At 60.2% G+C, this 21,067-nt stretch overlaps 4 protein-coding genes across 14 annotated transcripts in view; 2 read left to right on the top strand and 2 right to left on the bottom strand.

Annotated features, from left to right (window-relative positions):
• Window positions 1-296: 296 nt before the first annotated feature.
• On the bottom strand, window positions 297-6,637 carry NDUFA11 (NADH:ubiquinone oxidoreductase subunit A11). Its single transcript, XM_081232553.1, has 4 exons — window positions 6,255-6,637; window positions 2,157-2,249; window positions 1,922-2,044; window positions 297-479 (listed from the first exon to the last, which is right to left on the bottom strand). The coding sequence occupies exons 1-4, from the start codon at window positions 6,349-6,351 to the stop codon at window positions 367-369; spliced, it is 426 nt and encodes a 141-aa protein (XP_081088679.1). The 5' UTR covers window positions 6,352-6,637; the 3' UTR covers window positions 297-366.
• An 882-nt stretch (window positions 6,638-7,519) lies between these two features.
• Window positions 7,520-10,763, top strand: VMAC (vimentin type intermediate filament associated coiled-coil protein). The gene is made up of 2 exons (XM_081233714.1): window positions 7,520-7,751; window positions 8,927-10,763. Exons 1-2 carry the CDS (start codon window positions 7,561-7,563, stop codon window positions 9,243-9,245), a joined length of 510 nt encoding a protein of 169 aa, XP_081089840.1. The 5' UTR covers window positions 7,520-7,560; the 3' UTR covers window positions 9,246-10,763.
• Window positions 10,764-11,064: 301 nt separating this feature from the next.
• CAPS (calcyphosine) lies at window positions 11,065-13,748 on the top strand. 5 transcript variants are annotated; one of them, XR_014015716.1, is made up of 5 exons: window positions 11,066-12,326; window positions 12,384-12,507; window positions 12,575-12,752; window positions 12,895-13,304; window positions 13,611-13,745. XR_014015716.1 is itself a non-coding variant. In XM_081232552.1 (4 exons), exons 1-4 carry the CDS (start codon window positions 12,425-12,427, stop codon window positions 13,268-13,270), a joined length of 567 nt encoding a protein of 188 aa, XP_081088678.1. In that variant the 5' UTR covers window positions 11,065-12,424; the 3' UTR covers window positions 13,271-13,413. The 5 variants fall into 5 exon arrangements, 3 of the variants coding, with proteins under 3 accessions (XP_081088678.1, XP_081088677.1, XP_081088676.1); XM_081232552.1 differs by lacking the exon at window positions 13,611-13,745 and having other exon boundaries at window positions 11,065-12,507; window positions 12,895-13,098; window positions 13,169-13,413; XR_014015717.1 differs by having other exon boundaries at window positions 12,384-12,752.
• Window positions 13,604-21,067, bottom strand: part of RANBP3 (RAN binding protein 3) — a 54,422-nt gene continuing 46,958 nt past the window's right edge. Inside the window, exons 12-17 of one of the 7 annotated variants that reach the window (XM_081232545.1) lie at window positions 20,047-20,149; window positions 19,483-19,607; window positions 17,950-18,070; window positions 15,821-15,963; window positions 15,239-15,422; window positions 13,604-15,153 (exon numbers count right to left, since the gene is read on the bottom strand). In XM_081232545.1, coding sequence (XP_081088671.1) covers window positions 15,110-15,153; window positions 15,239-15,422; window positions 15,821-15,963; window positions 17,950-18,070; window positions 19,483-19,607; window positions 20,047-20,149 — 720 coding nt within the window. In that variant the 3' untranslated portion in view covers window positions 13,604-15,109. The remainder of the gene's footprint in view (window positions 15,154-15,238; window positions 15,423-15,820; window positions 15,964-17,949; window positions 18,071-19,482; window positions 19,608-20,046; window positions 20,150-21,067) is intronic. The other 6 variants (XM_081232546.1, XM_081232543.1, XM_081232544.1 and 3 more) reach the window with 6 other exon arrangements.

Below are 21,067 nucleotides of genomic sequence, written 5' to 3'. Positions count from 1 at the left end.
GCAGGGGGGGGCCGCAGGAAGGGCTGTGGGCAGCAGGGCCCAGTCCCGCCCCCCATGGGCTCCCGCCCGCCAAGAGAACAGGCAGAGGCCCGCGGACCCCTGCCCGACGCCTGCTCCTCCTCTGGGGCCCAGCTGGCGCCGTCGGCCCATCAGGCACAGACCCAGATGCCTTATCTCCTGCCGCTTCCTCACTCCTCCAGCATCCGCCCTGCGGCCCTCACCAGCGCTGGCCTGTCACCCAGCCCTCCCCGGACAGGGCTGCACCCCAGAGAACAACGGAGCAGGGGAAACTCACGCAGACATACACAGAATTTATTATTTTTAGACGAATTTCAACCTGCCCGAAGCCCCAGGTGGCGGCAGGGCTCACACCTTGGGCTCTGCAAACACCTTCCAGCCCTCCAGCTGGCCCATCTTGACCAGGGCGGCCGTCATGCCCATGTACGCACAGGCGGCAGCTCCAATCCCGTAGCTGTGGGCTGTGAGAGCGGGGAGGCTGGCGTCAGGCACGCGCGCGGGCAGCTCACCCGTGCCCACTCGGGGCGCCGGCAGTGACCGCAAGAGGACAGCCCCCACTCCAAGCTCGGGTGGCCGGGACGAGCCCCCAGGTCCCGTGCCTTTGAAGACGGGCGTGGAAACTGAGGCAGGGAGGAGGGAGGAGGGAGGAGGGAGGAGGGAGGAGGGAGGAGGGAGGCAGCACTCCAGGCTGCTGGGTCCGGGGGCGGGAGGGGACGGACGGCGTGTCAGTCGGTCTCAGCTCGTGTCCTGGCTGAGCCTGCCCTGCGGTCCGGGAAGCGGAGAACATAAGATGCCTGTGGCCTGAGAGCGGCTGCAGGGAGGAGGTCTGCCTGCTGGGCACGGGGCTCACACCCCCATTGCAGGCTCAGGGGCGCTGGTCAAACCCAGACCCCAGCCAAGGTCTCGAAGCGAAGGCCAGGAGGGCGCGGGCCTTCCTCCTCAGCATCCTCCCTCTCTGCCCTGCTGGAACCGTCCACGGAGCACTCCCGGTCTGCTGGGCCCCAGGCCCGGCGGTTTATCTGAGTGTGGCCTCTGCCCGCCGCGCACCCCCACCCCGCCCAGGCGAGAAGAGCCGTCTGCTTCCTAGTCCAGGAGGCTCCACTGTGCAAGGCTGGCCTGGGGCCCGGCCCGCCTCCCACTAGGGAGGCATCCGCTCCTGCTTCCCGGGTGCCCTCGGGCCACCTCATCCCCCCTCAGAGCCTCAGTCCCTGCATCTGTAAAGTGGGGATGGTGAGAACGGCTCCCCTGCAGGGCCCTGGGTGCTGGGAGAGGGGCGGCAGCTCCAAGGCCAGCCCCACCTGCTCTGTGCGTGCTCAGGGGTCGGCGGGGGGAGGCAGGCGGCGACCTCGTGTTCTCTGACAAGACGCGGCAGCCAGAGGAGAGAGATATGAAGCGAGGGCGGGCGGGGGCCAGGATCACATGCCCTGGATCGTACGTTGGGGCTCGGAACAGCGAGAGGGGCCGCCATGCTGACATCTGGGGGAAGGGGGTTCAGGCAGAGGGCACAGCCCATGCCGAGGCCCTGGGGCAGGACCGTGCCTGGTGTGCAGGGGGCACAGCAAGGAGGCCACGGGGTTGGAGCGGAGCAGAGCGAGCGAGGCGGCGAGGGCAGGGAGGGGACGGGAGGAGTCCACGCGCCGGGCCCCCGAGGCCCGTGCCAAGTGTCACAGGCAGCCACGGGAGGGCGAGAGGGTGTGGCGAGGTGGGCGCGGGTAGCTGCCTGAGCAGCAGCAGCTCAAACCACTGCTACGCTAGCTGGTGGCCAAGGTTCAAAGGTACTGGGAGCTCTCAGGCTCTGCAGCTGGACACGCGTTCTTGCTGCCTGCCACCCCCACCGGGCCCAGGCCCAGGAGACAAGAGAGGAGGGAGGGGTGGCAGAGGTCAGGGGCGCGGGCTCACTCACTGCGTGCTCCCAGGGTCAAGCCTCCGGCGCAGCCTCCGAGGAAGTAGTTGAGAGGGTCGTCAGGCTTCTCGCGGACCTGGGCGCTGATGCAGGAGGTGAGGCCAAATATGGCACCGATGGCGGCTGTAGGGGCGGAGGGGAGGGACGGGCCGTGAGTCTGAGTCAGGGGCCCAGACCAGCGCCGGGAGGGCCCCCGAAGGAGAAGCCCACGCGCCGGGCGGGCTCGCTCGCTCACCTGCGGTAAATGTGTACCGTCCTGTCCTCGCTACTCCCTCCAGGAAGGAGGCCGGGGTCCGGAGCGCCACGCTGTAGGCGGAGACGATGAGGCCTGTGGGAAGAGAAGGTGGGGAGGTGAGTCAGACCCTGGCCCTGGCTGGGGCAGGCCCCTCCCCATCCCACAGTGACCGCTCCCTTCATCTTCATGGTAGCCACCAAGGCGGCTCCTGGCGCCACTGCTTGGCCCAGCGGGGGCTGTTTCAGGGCTCACCCGGGGTCCCACAGTCGATGAGCTGGGGCCCAAACGCGGCTCCAAGGCCTGGGCTCTCACCCGCCCCCTCCAGCCCCCAGGCCTCCCCCCACCAAGGCCTGCACAGTGCCACCTGTGTCCCCGTGCCCTTGCTGGCCCCCCGCAGGGCACCAGCCCAGCACACGGCCTCTGCAAGGATGGGCTGGGGCCTTGGTGGCTGCGCCGGCACCCTGGCCCTGCTCCCCACTCCCATGACAGCCTCCATCCACCCGCAGGGCCCAGAGTTCCTTAGCAGAGGCTTGGAGGCTCGCTCCGGGGCCACCAACGCCTCTTCCTTGCCACCGCCGGGCCCGTCCCTCGCCCCTGGCTGGCTCAGCCTCGCCACTCTCGTCAGCTCTTACATCTCTGCCGCCGCCCCAGCTGCCCTGCCCCTGACGTTGGCTTTTACGTGTGAGGGGCCCTGGTGGGGGCCAGGCCTGGAGCCAAGTGCCAGGTGGGCGGCCAGGCCCGAGATCCTAGCCTGGGGCATCCTGAGGGAACGCTGACCTGGGCCGTGTGTGGGTGTGGAGTAAGGCTGGGGCAGTCTCGGGCAGCCTCCCCAGCCAGACCCTCTTCAGTGAACATTAGACCAAAGCCCAGCTGGCTGGCTCCAACACGGGGCTCCCCACCCTCCAGCTGACCCTGCTCGGGGCAGACAATGCACCCCTCCTCTCCCGACAGACCACCAGGGTGAGCAGGCCACCAGCACAGACCTCCTGGGGCCAGCCCACCCCAGACAAAACACAACTGCCACCTGCCAGGCGGCAAGGGCACCCACCGCCCCATTCACCCTCCTCGGGGCCCAATGGGCTCAGTCCCCTCTGATCCGTCGCTTCGTGGCGGGGCGGGGTGTGTCCTCAGACAGGCAAAGCGACTTGCCCGATGCCACCCAGCAGAGCAGCCTGGAAGCCAGAAGGGTCTGTGACCCAAAGCCATCTTCACCGATGCCCCAGGGATGTGGGCCCCACCAGGTCCCCAAGCCTGCAGCTTCTGGAGACCTCACAGCTTGCGTGCAGCCCTCACGTGACCTTCCTGGCTGAGCAGTATTCCCCTCAGCCCTGGCTGGGGTTCAGCTCACAAGAGCTGTGGGGAACTTTTCACAGTGCACAGCGGGAGGTAACCTTGAGAGCAACCCTGAGGAGGGCCAAGACGGCCACCCCGCTTGCCAGACAGGGAAACTGAGCCCCAGGGACGACAGGAAAAGAGCTACACATACAGAAGGCTCCCTCATGCAAGGCGCCCCCCTGGGGACTCCCCAGATCGAATCCCTCTTGGTCCCATGATGAACCCTAGGGTCCCTGCTCCCCTCAGAGTGGCTGAAGGCTGGGAAGTGGGGAGGGGGCCGGAGTCTGGGGTTCCCCCAAGCCTGCACGGCCTGCCCGGGCCCAACAAACCCCCTTCTTCAGTCATTCTCTCACACGTCCCCACCCCCAAACCCCACCTTGTAAAGAGGCTGAATCAGAGGGGGCTCCCCATCCTGCCTGGGACCTGGGGAGGCATGATCTCCAGAGCTGGGCCAGGAACGAGGATTTATGACCCTCTGCCGAAGAACCACTGACAAGATTCAGTGACGGTCCCCAAACCCAGTCAGGCAGTGAGTCCTGGCGGGGGAACCTGATTGACCCCACCCCCATTTGCCTGCGGTCCTGCCTGAGGGACGCCCAGTTCACAGGCCACGTGGGACACAGAGTGCCCCAAAATCCCAAGACCCCTCAGAAGTCCTTTACCTGGGAGCGGATGACCTGGAAGGCACCGGACTATCCCAGGGTCAAGGACTGGCCCCCTCCCCCCAGCAATCATTCAGTAGGTGATGTGCCAGCCGGCGCCCCCGGGAGCCCACCTAACTCCTCAGACGCTGCAGCCACCCTCCCCAGCACTCACCCCCTCAAAAGGTCCCTCCCCAGCCCCTGCGCCTGCTCCTAGCCTCCTGAAGTGACCGTCTTGACACGGTGCACGTTCATTCATTCACAATCTGCAACTGTGGGCCCACACACATTCATTCACTCATTTACTGTGTACCTTCCCTCACTCATTAATTCATTCACAAGTCACTCATTCATTCATCCTAGTTACTGCGGGCCTTCCTTCTCTCGTTCATTCACAAAATCATTCATTCACTCACGAAGTCACTCATTCGTTCATTCCTAGTTACTGCCCTTCCTTCCTTCCTTCCTTCCGTCACTCATTTGTTCCTCCAGTTATTGTGTTCCCACAGGGCGCTGGGCTGGGCTAGAGCCTGGCTCCCTGCCCTCCAGGGGCTCACCATCCCAGGGAAGCCAAGTGTGAAACGAGTTCCCTGGGTGGAGGGCTGAGGGGCGGCAGGGATGGAAGGAGCGGGGAGGTGAGGGAGGATCCAGGAGCACGTTTAACCAGGTCTTGAGTGTTGAGTGGAGTCGGTCAGTAAGAAAATGCGGGAGGGCAGAGTGAGTGACACACGCACACAGCGACGCCCTCGAAGACCCCTGGGCCCCCTGCAGGGCTCCTGGAAGCCAGTGACCACCCCCAAAACTGAGTCTCTCCACGACCACCCGACATAGCGCCTCCGTCAAAGGTTTCCACCCGCACCCCCTCAAACACCCACCAACAAGTCCCCTCCAGGTTCTGTTCAAGCAGACGCCACAAAACCCATCCCCTAGGGCTCCCCCTTCAGCCTTCCTGAAGACCATTCAGGAGGACCCTGGAGGCGCATTCCTTGCCCCAGTCACCCCCAGGAGCAGACCGGGATTTGCAGCCCGGCTCCCAAAGACGCCGGGGCAGTTCATCCACCTCTCTAACCTTCAGTTTCCGCCTCTGAGAAATGAAGATGATAATGGTGCCTCTTATTAAATATGCAGAAAATGGTAGCGATGACTAGGTCCTAATGCAAATCCTCCCAGTGCAGACTCAAATTCTGCCAGGCCCTGTTGCAGGAGCTGGAGATACAGAGGTGGCCCCCAAACCCATCATACCTATATGTCTCAGACTGAGATTGGGAAGGAGACTAGAAGAGGCGAGACTCCAGGGTCTCCCTTGCAGAGGACTGCCAGGGCTGTGGGTCCCCTCAGATTCCCCCGAGGCTACCCTTATGGTAGCTGCTGACTCACTTCATTTGTCATCTCCGCAGCGCCCCTAAGACCCCTCTGATGGCCCCCAATAAAAGTTTCAGATGTCTCTGACCACCCAGTTCTCCTGGATCCTACAAAGACCTCATCCCACTCCAGAACCTTCTCAAACTTCTGCCTTCGGACACCTCAGTAATAACCCACGATCCTCCCAAATTATCTCAAAGACACCCAGTTGGAAAGTCTCAGAACCCTCCAGCTTCTCTGACCCCGATAACGGCTCCGTCCCACTCCACACCTTCCCACTCCATCTCTTTCCCAGAGCCTGGTGAGCGTTTCAACAATAACCTCAAAATGCCAGCACCCAGGGATTTTGACGACCCCAGTAACCAGCTTGTCACATGTACCACGACCTCCCAGGGCCCTCCAACCCTGCCACACCCATCCCCCCACAACGTCTATCTCACACCAGCGGTCCCCATGGCCGGCTCAGACACCCCGACGATGGTCACGTACCACTCCGCGAGATTCCCAGCCCCCATGGGACCCCCTCGGACTGCTCCCAGTGACCCTATGACCTCTCTGCGCCCTGTAAGGTAGTCCGACACCTCCACAAAGTCTATCTTGTACGAGAGCCCCCCAGCGTCCCAAGGCCGCCCCAGACACCCCGACGATGACCACTGCCACCCCGCGAGATCCGCAGCCCCTCCAGGACGCCCTCGGACAGCCCCCAGTGACCCCAAGGCCTCCCTGCGCCCTCCGCCCTGGGGACCCGACCGGCGCTCACCAGTGGCACCACCGATACTGGTGGTGGCGTAGGCCTTGCGGTGGCACTCGGTACCTTCGGGGATGTCCCAGTACTGGTGAAGAAGCGTCTTAGCCATGACGGAATACCCCAGGCCCCGCACCGCAAGACGCCGCGGCTCCCAGCGCCCAAGGGCGGACGCCGCTGACTCTCGCGAGACTTGCTGGGCGGCGCGCTCAGCCTCTCTTGCGGGCGGGACGGCAACAAGCGAGCAACTTTATTGAGCGCCGCGGACGTGGACACGGGTCGCGCTCAAGCGCTGGAATCGGGACTGGCGTAAAGGAAGAGCGCGTGCAGCCCTGGCCGACTTCTGGAGGGGGAAACTGAGGCCGACCAGGATCAGTGAAGGCAGAAGTCTCTAGTTCAGTTCAGAAAGTCCTGGGTCGGGAGTGGTTTGACTCCCGGAGGTGGGGCCTAACTAGGGGCGGGACTATCAAAGGTACTAGCCCTATCCACAAGCACAGACGAGACCGCGGGGCCGTGCTCCACTTGATAGGAGAGAGATGTCATTATGGGGCGGGACGTGGCGGGATGTGGCCACTCCCAGCGCCCGAATCTGTGGGGAGGCTTGGTCACGCCCAGTGGCCAGTCTTAAGCCAGAGTCTGAACAGCGTGCGACTATTTGGGGGCGTGGTCAGTTCAGGGGCTTAACGCGAAAGTGTCCAATCCCAGTGCTCGGATTCTTAGCGCGATGTGGTCTGTGCCCAGTTTGTGGCTAGTCCAACCCCTGGGCGGGATGAAGAATGCTCTAGGCTTGGGGCGTGGCCAGAGCCCAAACATAACCTGAAGGGCACTTACTTGACCAATCCGGAGCTGCACGATTGCCTAAGGCGCAGGAACGCGGCCAATGAGAGAAGGGCAGCCTGTTCCAGGGGCGTGGTCAGGCTTGTGGGCCTGACCAACGCGGCGCGTCAGCTTCTAAGTAGTGTGTGTGTGTTTGTGTGTGTGGGGGGGTCCTGTCTCGAGGGAATGACCAATCCTGTTGCCAGAGCCCGAACTGGGGCGCCACCAGAGGACAAGGCCAACCCGGGGGCGCGGTTTGTTAAGACCATGGCCAATCTTGGAGTTAGGCCCGGCTCAGGGGTGGAGTTTCGAGTTGCCGGAACCAGCGAGGGTGTTCAGGTTCGAGGAGGGCGAGACCCAGCCCTGGGGGCGGAGCCTAGCAGTGATCGCGGCCAATCAAGCTGAAGCCCTGAACGGACCCCTGGGGGCGTGGCCCCGTGGGCGTGGCCAGGCCCGGTTCCGGGCCGCCCGCGGGCGTGGCCGGGCCTGGACCGCGGCCGGGGCCATGTCAGCGCCGCCGCCGCTGCAGATCCGCGAGGCGAATGCACACCTGGCTGCGGTGCACCGGCGCGCGGCGGAGCTGGAGGCGCGGCTGGACGCGGCCGAGCGCACGGTGCGCACCCAGGCCGAGCGCCTGGCCCGCCACGACCAGCAGCTGCGCGCCGCCCTAGAGGAGCTGGGCCGCGCCAAGGACCGGTGAGGCTCGGGGCCGGCCACATGGACTTCTTGGAGGAGGTGGGCGGAGGCAGAGCCGAGACTGGAAAGGAGGACCGGCAGGGGAAATCGTGTGCATTCACGTGGAGCCGAACTACTGGTGGGATTGGAAAAACAAACACCAAAATACTTGACTTAGTTTTCACTATGTAAAGTTGAGAGATGTCATACAAGTGTGGGTATCTAACTTAAACACGGTCCATTTTACCGCTAGGCAAAATCGGGTGGTCCTGAGTGGTGCAGGGACCACCAGCCGCCTGATGGAGGTACTGGAGCCATGGCAGGTTCTTGAGGAGGGGAGGATGGGATGATATCAGCAGTTTTGAAGAGTCCCTCTAGCTGAGGGTTGAAAGGGACGAGACAAGTGCCCAGGGAGGAAGGTGGTGCTGAGGACCGGGTGGGAAAAAACTCAGAGCTGGTTGGATTCATTACTTCACCTTTACTGAGCATCTACTATGGGGCCAGGCACTGTGCTGGGTATTAGGGCACATCAGTAAGACCTAATGCAGCCCTGCCCTCAAGCAGACACATTGTTAGGCAGTTCCAATATGGGGTGATTGGGTGTGTGTGATGGAGGGCCACATGGCTCTGAGGGGGCCCAGAGGGAAGGCTTCCTGGAGGGGGAGCCATCTAAGCTGAACAACAAATAGGAAAAGATGTAGGGGACAAGGGAACTGCAGGAAGAGCTACGGGGATGGATGAGGGAGTGTGTTAGTCTGCTGAGGTTGCCGTTAAAGAATACCACGGACTGGGTGCCTTAAACAACAGCAAATCATTTCTCACAGTTCTGGAGGCTGGGAAATCCAAGATCAAGGTACTGACAGATTCAGTTCCTTGTGAGGGTCCTCTTCCTGGTTTGCAGATGGTCATCTTCTCACTGTGTCCTCACGTGGCACACAGAGAGAGCAAGCTCTCTGGTGTCTCTTCTTATAAGGAAACCCTCATGACCTCATCTAAACTTACCTCTCAAGGCCCCATCTCCAAGTACTATCACATTGTGGCGTAGGGATTCAGTATATGAATTCGGGGAGGGAGGGACACAGACATTCAGTCCGTAATAGGGGGGCTTTATCCTGACAGGGTTGGAGGTCAGGAGCAGGGGAAGAGAACCTCTGGCTCCCCCGTGCCATAACTGCCCCGTCTTGCCTTCCTGCCAGTGAGATTGCCACTCTCCAGGAGCAGCTGCTGACCTCCGAGGCTACTGTCCAGAGTCTGCAGGCTGCCGTGTGCCAGAGGGACAAGCTCATCAGGCAGCTGCAGCCCCGGGCTGAACTGCTGCAGGACATCTGCCGCCGCCGGCCACCCCTGGCTGGGCTGATGGCCACCCTGGCTGAGGCTGAGCGCCTGGGGCCCCTGCCGGCCAGTGACCCCAGTCACCCACTCCCTGGTGGACCCAGTTCACACCTTGCCAACAGTACTGGGGAGGAAGAGGACAGAGACCACCTCCAGCCTGCTGTGTTTGGGACCACTGTGTGAGTCCCAGAGTAGATTCCAGAATGGAGAAAGAGGACCCCTACGGGGACTTTTTCCACTGCTGTGGGTGTCCTTGGGGGTCACCAGTACCCCCAGAGAGGACCCCGTGGCAGAGCCATAATCCTGTCCAAACGTCAGAACCTGCTAAAGAGTCATAGGTTTCAAATGGGTGGCCTGCAGGCCAAATGCAGATGTTGAACCCGGAGAGAAGTTTTTCTTTTTTTAAAAACAGAACTTTGAATCAGTCACCCTTGTTGGAGAACTGACAGTGCTGACACAAAAATCTGGATTTCTAGCTTCAGACTGGGCCGTGCCTGCCTGGATCCGAGTCCAGGGCACCCTCTTTAGTGAGTGTGAGTTTCAGGGCCACACGTCTCTTAGGGCCAGATGTCTGGCCCCTGAGGCATCTGAGTTTGAGACCTCTCTTTCTGGTGGAGGCGGATGATTTGAGTTTCTCTCTTTTCCCCTTGCCCTGATTTTTGTTCCTCCCGAAGCATTCCCCATCCTAAAGCCTTTTCTTATTCTCATCTCAGTCCAGAATTGTGAGCCTCAACCCTCAGGCCATTTTGCATTGGTTATATGAAGACACAGTTTTAATCCTAGATTTTTTTCCCCGAATTCTATCCTTCCCTCAACCCAGAGAAGAGCGTGCGTGTGGGATGTGCTGAGATGTCTGCAGCCAGGCTTTGCTGCCCAAACTCGGGCATCCCATAAGCTTTTCTTGATAGCGTCCTGCCTCAGGGTCTTTACACTGGCTGTTCCCTCTGCCTAGAATGCTCGTCCCCCAGCTGTCACATGACTAGCTCCTTGTCACTCAGGTCTTTGCTCAAACGTCACTTCCTCCCAGAGGCCTTCCCTGACCACCGTATTGGAAGTCATGCTTCTCCACTCCACCCCCACTGCCTCATTTTATTTTCTTTATGTAACTTCTTACCATCAGAGTGGAAGCTCCATGAGGGCAGGGTTTTTGTTCTCTGTTTGTCAGCAGTGGCTGGCACACCCTGGGACACCTGTAGGAACAGGATGGGTCTATGGGCCCTGAAGGGAGCCAGGGACCCCAGCACATCCCTTGAGGCACCCCGGCCAGTGTAGCTTTTGTAGCAGCAGCTGGCTCCTTTTTATATTCCTTAGAGAATCTATTTTTTCACTCCTTATTTCTTTGCTGCCCTTCTTGGCCCAAGATATTCGGGGTGCTTTTTAAAAAAAATCAAAACAGGGAACCCTGTGCCCTTCTCTGCCCAGCCCAAGTGCCTGGCCTGGTACCATGGTAGCTTTTTCCCGCCTCCTGACTCAGGGAATTGTCACACCAGGAAGCATGGCGGGGCACAGGCCCTTTCAGCCCGGAAAGCTCAGCGTCCACCCTCAGCCCTCAGGATGGGGCCGCCTGGCGTCTCACAGTGACCCCTGTGTGGCAACAGTGGCCCGGTTTTCTCCTTTGGACGAATAAGGCTTGGGGGGTGCTGTCCGTAGGAGGCGAAGGCAGGCTGGTGCCTGTCGGAGCTCAAGAATAAACCAAATGATTTCATGGCATTGGTCCTTCCTCCTTTCTTCCTGGTGTGGGAGCTGGAGAGGGGGCTGCTGTGCTGCTCCTGGTCCAGGGTGGGGCCCCGCTGGGTGGGGAGACACAAGCTACAGTCCCAGGAGCTTGTGCCAGGCACTCTACATACACGGTTGTGTCTCATCTCCTCAGACAACTATGCGCACAGGCATCACCCCATTTTACAGCTGTGCAAAGCAAGGCTCAGAGAGGTAAAGTGAAAACGGCCTCTGGGTCGGAAGGGCCCTGGCCACTTCCAATTTTTTATTGTTGAAATTCTGATTCTCTTAAAAATGTGGAGATGCCCAAACAGAGCTACAATAGTTGTGGTTACATTCTACATTTTTCTATAAAAAAAAAAAAAACTCGACATTTGTAACCCTCATAAAAATACACAATGGAGTATTTCTTTGCCTACGCAAAGAATTTTGGACTGCAGCAAGCCACAAGAATTTCTGCAGCAAAGTGCCACTGCAGTTTCTCATAAAACTGATGGTGTTGCAATCGGCTGTAGCTTGAATCGCAGCGCCGGGTGGCTTGTGATCCACGGCTTGGCTTCTGACTGTGGCAGCAATTTTCGACAATACCACTGTGCTGTGTGCAACTGCAAGCTTTGAAAAGCTTCTGATGATCTCTGGGTCTCTGCGGGTGGCGGCGTCCCCAAACGGGGGCCCACGTTTTAAGTCCTGGGAAATCCATTATCATTTTCAATCCTGACTGTTGGTGTAACGCTCTCGGTTGGCAAGATGTCCAAAGTCTCGACAGAAGGCATTCAGTGATGGCGGCCTTGGTTCCTCTTGGATTACGGATGTCAGGGGTCAGGGTCGCTTCTCTGGCCAGTACTGAAGCCCCTGGCTCAGCAGCTTGTCATGAGCCAGCCCACCAAGTGATGTTTGAGAACTGGAAACCAACCACCAGGTGACCCATATTGACTGGCCCTAAGTAACTACCAAGAATTGCTTTGTCCAAGTCAACGTTGATGTCTGTAGGACCCAGCTGTGAGCACCACCTGCTAGACGGGGGCCTGGGTCACCTCCAGTCCTTTAAACTTGGATCCCTCAGTAGCTTTGGCTGCGGCCCTGTGAAAAGGGGCTGGTGGCTGGTGAAGCCCAGAGAGGGGAGGGGACCTGCTCCAGGTCACAAAAGAATTGGGCCTTGCCTCCCTCCATCCAGGACACTGGTCCCGGCAGGGCTGTGGCCCACCCTTCCTCCTTGTGGTTAGGAAGTGACCCCCTCCCCCACCCACCACCTGGGCCTGGCTTTATCCCAGGACCTGGGCACTGCAGGGCTGGGAGTAAGCGAGCAGGACAGCAGGTGGACAGCGGCGGCAGCAACAGCACTGCCCTGTCCCTCTCGGCCCGCCATATGCCCCCACAGGGCTGTGCTGAGGGCCATGAGGCTCTGGTGCATAGAGAGTTACAGCTGGGGCCCCTCCCAGTCTCCAGGGTACCGTCCCTTAGCAACAGCCCGGCCCGGCAGGACACACTGCCAACACTGGGCAGAGCAGGCGGAGCGGCTACCCAGACTCCAGGACAGACGAAGGCCAGGTGAGTGAGCGGGGGCACCCGGCCTGCAGCCTGGTTGCTGAGCGGGAGCCCCTCCAGATCTCTCTCCCATCCAGCAGCCCAGGGAGCCCTGACCCATCATGGATGCTGTGGACGCCACGATGGAGAAGCTCCGGGCCCAGTGCCTGTCCCGAGGGGCCTCGGGCATCCAGGGTCTGGCCAGGTGAGCTGTCCCCTCACACCTCCCCAACCCCCCGGATCACTTTCCAACCACACACCCTGCCCCCCAGGTTTTTCCGCCGCATGGACCGGGACAGGAGCCGGTCCCTGGATGCAGGGGAGCTCCAGCGGGGCCTGGCCGAGCTGGGGCTGGTGCTGGACACGGCCGAGGCGCAGGGCGTGTGCAGGCGCTGGGACCGTGACAGCAGTGGGACGCTGGACCTGGAGGAGTTCCTGCGGGCGCTGCGGGTGAGGCCGGGCGCGTGACCGCGGGCAAGTCCCTTCACCCTGTCGTCCGGGGGTGCCAAGTCCTTGCGGGCTTATCCACATCGGTGTGAGGACTCGGGGGACCTCCCGAGCTCCACCCCCTCAGTCACAACCGCCCCCCCAGCCCCCCATGTCCCAGGTCCGGGAGGCAGTTATCACAGCTGCGTTTGCCAAGCTGGACCGCAGCGGGGACGGCGTGGTGACTGTGGATGACCTCCGGGGGGTGTACAGCGGCCGTGCTCACCCCAGGGTGCAGAGCGGGGAGTGCACGGAGGAGGAGGTGCTCCGCCGCTTCCTGGACAACTTTGACTCCTCGGAGGACGGGCAGGTGGGTGCGCGGGTACCCCACCCCCTCTGCCCACGCCTGCGGTCCCCCCTGACAGCCCCTCTGCCCCCAGGTCACGCTGGCCGAGTTCCAGGACTACTACAGTGGCGTGAGTGCCTCTGTGGACACGGATGAGGAGTTTGTGGCTATGATGACCAGCGCCTGGCGGCTGTGAGCGGTACACACCCACTCGGCTGGCACCATGCAGCGTAGGGCCCCACCCGGCACCCCTGGGCCAGGGCCCCTCTCACCTGGGCTTTGAGCTGAGCAGTCCCGGGGTGGGGGATGGAGGGGACTGTGGGAAGACTGAGGCCGCAGAACCGGCTGGACCAGGTCTCCAGGGACACGGCTTGGCCACCAGGTGTCAGTGGGACAAAGGTTCCAAAGATGGGTCACTGGTTCAGGAGCCCAGGGAGTAAGACCGTCCGTGCCCACGCCATGCCGACCCCAGGTCTCCTCCTGGCTCTGCTCAAGTGAACCCCAGCACCCTCACCCCTCCCTTGTGACTCCTCCAGGAAGCCAGGCAGCGCCCGGGTGGGGAAGCAAACTGCTCTTCAGTGAAGCAAGGCTCTGCACGGAGCGGCCGGTCTCGGAAGGCAGCCGAGCTTGGTCACCTGCCCAGGTGTGGAGTGCGGGGCAGGCCAGGCTGCTGAGGAACTGTTCCTGGTCAGGTTGCCTGGCTTCCTGAGGCCCCTGGGGCACGCAGGAGGCCAGAGTTTTAGTTAAAAGTTTTAATGTAGTTCCCAAATACATTTCATATGACAATCTTACATAAATGTTCCAAAACACATGGGCGTTATCTGGTTTTACTTGTCACTAGTTGGCTAAGGCTTAAAGCAGAGAAGTGTGACCGGATCTGCTGGGAGGGCCTTTGGTGTCGTCCCGTGGCTCAGGCGCGGACGCAGATGCGGGCTGCACAGGCCACCCTGAGGTGTGGGTGGCACAGCTCAGACGGGCCTCCCCCTCACCCTGTGAGGGCCCTGTGCACAGAGGCGGGCGGCACCCAGCTGGCTCTTGGCCATGCTACGGGGTGGGATGGGTAGAGGTCGCCGCTCCTGTGTGTGCTACGAGCATGGGTTCTGCCCGTTGTCTGGAACCGGTCCGCTTGCTGCCCCCTCCTTGAAGGCCCTGCCAGGGTCCCCCTCTGCCTCTCACAGAGGCCCCCAGCCCTCGACGGTCTTGGGGGCAGAGATGTCCAGGGCTGGGCAAGGAAGGAACAGCCAACAGCAGGAAGCAGGTTTGCACCTGGGTGCCTGACGAGTGACCCATGTTATGGGGACAGACAGGATGTGGGGGGGAGCCCTCCCACGCCCTCCCACGCCCAGTGACCCTTTTCTAGATAGGCTCTCCAGGCCCAGGGCCCAACCCCTCCACACCCCATGACTTGGCCTGGAGGAACCCCAGGTGGGGAGCACCCCCAGCACGGGGGCCAGGGCCACAGGGGGAACGAGGACGCAGCCCGCGACGGAGCCGTGCCTGCTCAACACACAGAAGAGAAGCGCCTCGATCTAGGAAACCAAACACAAAGCCTTGGGGGGGAAAGAAAAAGTCTAAAAATAACCCCCCCAAATCAGAACGTGGGAGCTGGGAGGTAAAGACAGTAGTAACAGAAGGTCCAGCAGGCCCAGCGTGACATTGTGTGGACAGACTCGGTGCCCGGGCAGGTGGAGGCGGGGAGAGCCGGCGACACGACGAGGGTGGGGTGAAGAAACGAGGGGTCCCAGTCCCAGTGAGAAGCCGTGACAAGTCTTAATGTGCCATTTCAATTCAAGGTGGGGAGGGAAGAAATGTTCTTTTTCGTTTTGCTCATCAATATGATGAGGTTCGTGTCCCAAACCACATTCAGGCAGTTCCCGAGTCTGCTTCTGAACGGGACGTGCGGATCCAGACTGTGGCCACCCAGTGGGGAGTGTGGTTCCCGAGCCCCGCGCCTCGACGCTGCCGGAGGGAGGGGCGGGCGGGCGGGCAGACAGACGGACAAAGCAGCAGGCTCGTGGGCAGCCGGCTCCCGGCGCTATGTGCTCCCGGCCGTCTGCCCGTCCCCTTCGTCGCCAGCGCCTGTGGGGAGCGGTGGCCTGGCCGTCAGGTGTCTGCCCTGGACACAGCCCCACCCCTCGGGTCAGCCCCGGGACCCCTGGCTCACCGCCTCCAGTGGCCCCCGATGGGGCCAGGACGTCGTCGTCGTCGCTGTCGTCCTCGTTGGACGGGGCCACCCCGGGCTCGGGGGCCGGTGTCCTGGCCTCCTGCTCCTGCTCCACGCGGCTGCGCAGGGCCAGGATGCGGTGGTGCAGGGCCGCATACAGCTGGCCCGTGTCCTTGGAGCTGGCCTGGCGGAGGCAGAGGGAAGGGCCAGGTTACAAGGCCTCATGGGGAGACCCCTCCTCAGGTGATGTGGCCGCAGCCCCTGCCGTAATGGGATGCTCCAGCTCCCGGGCTGGACTGGGGAGGAGCCTGACCTCTCTCCTCGACAAACCCGGGGAAAGCAGACCGAAGCTCCCCCAGGCCCAGGGCCTGTCCTCCCGAGGGGTCCACAGAGCCTGCGGCTGGGCCAGCCTTCGGCGAGCCATCCCGACCCTGGAGGCCTCCTACTCTCCCCGGCCAGGCCCTCAGTGCAGGGCTCTGAGTGCTGGGCATGGGGCTGCCCTGCCCTTGTCCAGGGGCTGTTTGGACAGCTTTGCTCCCTGAGAGGTCGGGGGCAGCCCAGCCCGTCCCTGGGGCTGCTCACCGAGATCAGAAAGACCTTCACGCCCTGGTCCTCCGTGTCCATGGCTGTGATGCGGATGCTCTTCTCACTGGCCTTGTCCATCTGCATCTGGGCCCACAGCTTGGTGTTGAGGATCAGCCGCAGGCTGCCCTGGGTCCGCATCACTGCAACCAACGAGGCCATCAGCCCTGCCCCCCACCCCTCGACGAAGCCGCTATGAGAACAGACACAATCTGCAGGAAAGCCAACACCCCCAGGGTGAAATCCCACAATGCCCCCAAGGTCCATGAAAGCCTCCTGTCTGCTGCGCGGCAGCCCTGGCAACCCCCCACCCCTGGTGGCATATCCAGTGGGTGGAGCTGGTGCCAGGATGGCGGATCCCCTGGGGAAGGGGCTGGTCAGGCGGCAGCAGGAGGCGCAGGTGGGGCTGCACACTTGGACACGCCACACGAAGTCTACGCCCCCTGACTGTTGCCACCCACAGGCCAAGGTGCAGCTCCTGCCCCATGAAAAGGAGCTAACTGCTTAGAGGAAGGGTCAAGGCTGACTGCTGCTCAGAGCTTCCATCAGGAGGGAGACAAAGGTAGACTGAGGGCAGCACACAGTGGAGAAGAACAGGGGACAGGCCTTCCCTCTCTGGAAATGTGTGTGAGACCACTAGTTCCACCCACAGCGGGCCCAAGGCCAATGTCGTCCTGCTCAATTTGTCCGAGCCTATCCACCCTGCCCGAGTCCCAACCCCGTGGACACAGGTGAGCCCTGGCCTTCCTGCCAGCCCGGCCCTCCCCACTGGAAAACCCGGCGCAGATTACAAGCGGTCACCCCAATCTGGGTGACCCTCACCCCCGGCAGCCCTCTGGGCCCGGTCTCACAGCCCAACCTGCCCCCCGAGGTGGACTTGGAGGGAAAGGAAGGTCAATGCCAAGGATCAAAGGCTGCGTGGGGTGAAAGGAGACGATGGCCTCAACAAGGGAGGGGACAGTGCAGTTACAATGAGGCTGGTCACAGGCTGATGACCCAGGGGCAGAGCCACGAGCCGCGGGGGCTCAAATTCCTGCGCCCTCTCTGTCCACATACACTTGCATGTTTCCATTAGGGAAAATGAAAAAGAACGGTGCCCGAACAGAAGCCCAAGTGCATAAAAATAGTGCTGAAAGGACGCAGCATGAGCTACGCCTGGGCCAGGAATGGACGTTTCTGTAAAGGCCGCAGGACTATTTTAACTTGGGAGGATTAAAAAAACAAAACAAACGAAAAAAACGATGGGGCTTCCCTGGTGGCGCAGTGGTTGAGAGTCCGCCTGCTAATGCAGGGGACACGGGTTCGTGCCCCGGTCCGGGAAGATCCCACATGCCGCGGAGCAGCTAGGCCCGTGAGCCATGGCCGCTGAGCCTGCGCGTTCGGAGCCTGTGCTCCACAACGGGAGAGGCCACAACAGTGAGAGGCCCGCGTACCGCAAAAAAAAGAAATAAAACAAAAAACAAAAAACGAACACACACGTTTCACATATATACAAACATGCCTGCACACACATCCGTTCTGTAACAAGCATACTTCCGGGAATAAGGTTCGTACTTCGGGGAATAAGATTCACGTTTAGATGGCCCCAGTAGCATTATTTACAAGTCAAAAAAAAATTAGGAACAACCTAAATGTCCATCAACAGGGAAATGGCTAAATACATTCACGGTTGATGGAATGTTAATTAATATAGAAGTTTGTCAAAAGCAGTCATATTTTAAGGAAAATTTCACAACACAGGAACACGCCCACAAAATGGCAAGTGAAAAGAGCAAGAGACAAAGTCACCCCACTTCCTTAACAAAGATCCACAGAACAGGAATGGACCGCCAAAACATTCTTGGCAGACAGAGATTTCCCTCTTTTTATAAAGAGATTTTCGTTGATGTTTGATTTCTTTGTTTACTCACCACGAAACAACTGACACTTTATAAGAAAATAAGTTGGAAAATGGCTAAATCCTTTTATCCACTTTCATGATCAGGAAGAGGAACATCACAGAAGGGCTGGCAGCTGGAGCCTCTGGGCCAGGCCGGGTCCCACAGGCTGAGGGCCCGCTGTGGGTGCAGATAGGGAGTCCCGCCCCGCCACGCCCCAGGCCCCTCCACAGAAACCTGGCCGAAGCTCACCTAGTCGGGACTGCAATGTCCCATCGTCAGTCGATGCCATGTCGTTGAGTCTGAGCAGCCCCCGGCCTCTCTCCACCCACGACTGCGAGGTCTTGTCAAAGACAAACAGCTTACACTGGATCTGGAACACAAGGCGGTCCTCTGGGTGAGCAGGGACCCTGGCCGGCAGACAGACCTCGGGAGCCTGCAGGGAACCCGCGATGAACCAGCAGGGTCAACGAACTATGGTCTGGGGGACCCGTCTGGCCCTTGGCCACTTTTCTGTCCTGCCCTCGAGCTAGAATGGATTTTACATCTTTACGAGTATTAAAAAAAAAAAATCATTAAGGAAATGCAAATCAAAACCACAATGAGATACCACTTCACACCCACTAGGATGGTAATAACCAAAAGGACAGATGACAACAGGTATTGGAGGATGTGGAGAAATCAGAACCCTCACACCTTGCTGATGTGGATGGAAAACGGGGCAGTCGCAGTGGAAAACTGTTCTCCAACATCTTAAACATGGAGTTATCATATGGCCCAGAAATTCCACTCCTAGGTATCTACCCACGAGAAGTGAAGCACGTGTTCACATAGAAACTATTAAGTGAATGTTCACAGAGCATCATTCTTAATACCTCAGAAGTGGAAACAAACCAAGCGCCCACCAACAAGTGACTGGATAAACAAATGTGGTCTGTCAATACAGTGGACTGTTATTTATTCAGCCTTGAAGAGGAGTGAAGAGCTGACACATGGTCCACCAGGGATGAACCTCGAAAACATGGCGCTCAGTGAGAGAAGCCAGACACAAAAGGCCACATGTTGTACGATCCCATTCACATGAAATGTCCACAACAGGCAAATCCACAGAAACAGAAAGTGGGTTTGCCTGGGGCTGCAGGAAGGGGGATGGGCAGTGACTGCTCATGGGCACAAGGCTTCTTTTTGGGGGGGCAAAAATGTTCTAAATTAGTGAATATAGTAAAAACCACTGAACTATACGCTTTAAAAGGGTGAATTTCATAGTATGTGCACTGTACCTCAATAAAGTTGTTATACAAAAAAAAAAAAAAAAAAAAAAGCAAGCGAGACCACACATGGCCCTTTACAGGAAAAGTTTGCAGATCTTTGTCAGTCAGTATTTCTCAAGATGGATAGATAAGAAAAACTGTGAGTGGGGGAAAAGTACCACTAAAAACTCCCCAAAGCCACATATACGTGGTTTATAGACACACACGCAGGTATGCGTGAAAGGACGAAGAGCAGATGGAGGCCCACCACACTGGACGTGCTGCCCCAGGAGGGGAGGGAGATGGGGACCGGGCACGGGTGCCATGAAGTCTGGTCTAAGAAAAGAACACAGCACCACCGGGACAAAATAATCACAGCTGTTGACTCTGGGTGGCAAGAGGTGTTTGTTACACGTCTTTGTAGTTCCCTGAATTACCGAGACCGTCTCAAAACAGACCGTTTTGCTCTAAAACAAAGCAGTACAAGAAGTCCGCTAGCTGCACCGACGGGTCCCCAAGGCCGGGCGCGCCTCACCTGCAGCACGTTGCTCTCGGCCTCCTCCCCGGTGATCACCTCCACCTTCTCCAGCAAGCACTTCCGCGCCGTTGCCTTGGTGTAGGCGGCTGCCGACTCGGCCAGGGACTCTGCAATGTTATTAGCTAAACGACATTGACTATTGATTTGGTCAGGGGGAGGGTGTACCTCACAGGACACCCAAAGGGTGGCTCTGGCCTCAAGGGGGCCAGCGCCTCGGGCCCACAGCGGACCCTGGCAACGCGCCCGGTAACTCTGCCTCGGAGTCTGCAGGGCGGCCACCGGGAGCGGCCAGTGCAGCTGCGGCCTCCCACTCTCTCACTCAGGCGAGGACAGCAGACAGCGAGAGACCTCCGAGGGCGCTGAGGAGCGTCTGCCGCCTCAGGGCGAGGAGGAGGGTGACAATCACCTCAACCCCATCCTGGTCGCCAGGCAGGGCCCCGGGCCTCACACCCTTCCTGCTCACTGGACCTCAGCACGCACGGCTGTGGGCTGTGGCCGAGGTCCCCGTCCCTCCCTGCCTCCCGGACCCCCCCAACAGGAGGGGGCAGGACCGAGGCCTACCTTTCTCAGGGGTGGCCTCCTGGGACGAGGACTCGGACCCGGACTCAGCCACTGTGTTTTCTCTGTTGGCATCTGGGCTGACCTCGTTTAACTTGGGCGGGCTCTGCGGGGAGCGAAGGCGCAAAGGAGGAGGGGGCGTGTGGGGGTGGTCCCGGGGGGCCGACCGCTGCAGGACAGGGAACCACTCTGCCGGAAGGCAGCTCCTGGTGCCCCTGCCCAGCAGAGGACCCCCCTCTGCCGACGCTGGCTTCCCTCCCGCACTCTGGGGACCCGCCCAGCCCCAGCCCCTCCCCACTCAGTGCCTGCCGAGCACCATCAGATAGAGGCAGTTCTCAGTCCTCACAGGCCCGCCCGGGACGTGCACGCGAGCTGCCTCTGGAGCCTCTGTGGCATCACCTGGAGGCGTGTGCCACCAGCTGACCTTGGGCCACCTGGTCCCCCTGGCCCGTGAAGCAATTCTTTGCCTACTTCATTGTAATCGAAAAAGGACAGTACTGACGCTCGAGAACAGAAGCAGGCGGCTCCTTAGCGTTACAAACACTGAGACCAAGACGGCAGGAATCAGGTGGGCCCCAAACAGCGCCTGAGCTGCCCTCACAATGGACACAGCGGGGCTGTGTGTATATGATTTGAAAAGAAAAGGAAGAAAAAGAAGGAAGCAGGTAACAACCCTAGAAGCCCATCCCGGGCTGGCTGGGCTCTCTGGGACCGGGATGTGGCCCGTGGTCAGCCATGTGCCTCGGCCGTGGTGTGTCAGGAGTGCAGGGGACACTGGAGACCCTGCAGGGTCGCCCCCTCACCCCCTGCTCTGTGCTGCAGCCTCGCGGTGGCGATGGGGCTGCCCTCCCTTGGCTTCAGAGGTGGCACAGGGTGGTCCCGGCCCACATGGCTAAGGAGTCTGGCCTGACGGCTGTCACCGCACCTACCCTTAGCCGGGAGGAAGCACGGCCCGTGACTCAAGGGAAGCCCCTCTCAGGATGAGGAAGGACAGGATGCGCGACACTGGCTCCTACAGAGCCTC

This window comes from Mesoplodon bidens, assembly GCF_964165515.1.
Source record: "Mesoplodon bidens genome assembly, chromosome: 4".
Classification (NCBI taxonomy): Eukaryota; Metazoa; Chordata; class Mammalia; order Artiodactyla; family Ziphiidae; genus Mesoplodon; species Mesoplodon bidens.
The sequence above is the reverse complement of the archived record's forward strand: the minus strand, read 5'-3'. Positions and strand labels throughout refer to the sequence as shown.

Excerpts from the sequence above, each read along its gene's own strand:
- NDUFA11 (XM_081232553.1), bottom strand. The coding sequence starts at position 6,351 with ATGGCTAAGACGCTTCTTCACCAGTACTGGGACATCCCCGAAGGTACC. Across the intron at positions 2,250-6,254 it reads CAGTATCGGTGGTGCCACTG|GCCTCATCGTCTCCGCCTAC; the intron begins GTGAGCGCCGGT and ends CTCTTCCCACAG. Across the intron at positions 480-1,921 it reads CTTGACCCTGGGAGCACGCA|CCCACAGCTACGGGATTGGA; the intron begins GTGAGTGAGCCC and ends CCGCTCTCACAG.
- VMAC (XM_081233714.1), top strand. The coding sequence starts at position 7,561 with ATGTCAGCGCCGCCGCCGCTGCAGATCCGCGAGGCGAATGCACACCTG. Across the intron at positions 7,752-8,926 it reads CTGGGCCGCGCCAAGGACCG|TGAGATTGCCACTCTCCAGG; the intron begins GTGAGGCTCGGG and ends CCTTCCTGCCAG.
- CAPS (XM_081232551.1), top strand. The coding sequence starts at position 12,429 with ATGCTGTGGACGCCACGATGGAGAAGCTCCGGGCCCAGTGCCTGTCCC. Across the intron at positions 12,753-12,894 it reads AGTTCCTGCGGGCGCTGCGG|CCCCCCATGTCCCAGGTCCG; the intron begins GTGAGGCCGGGC and ends CCGCCCCCCCAG.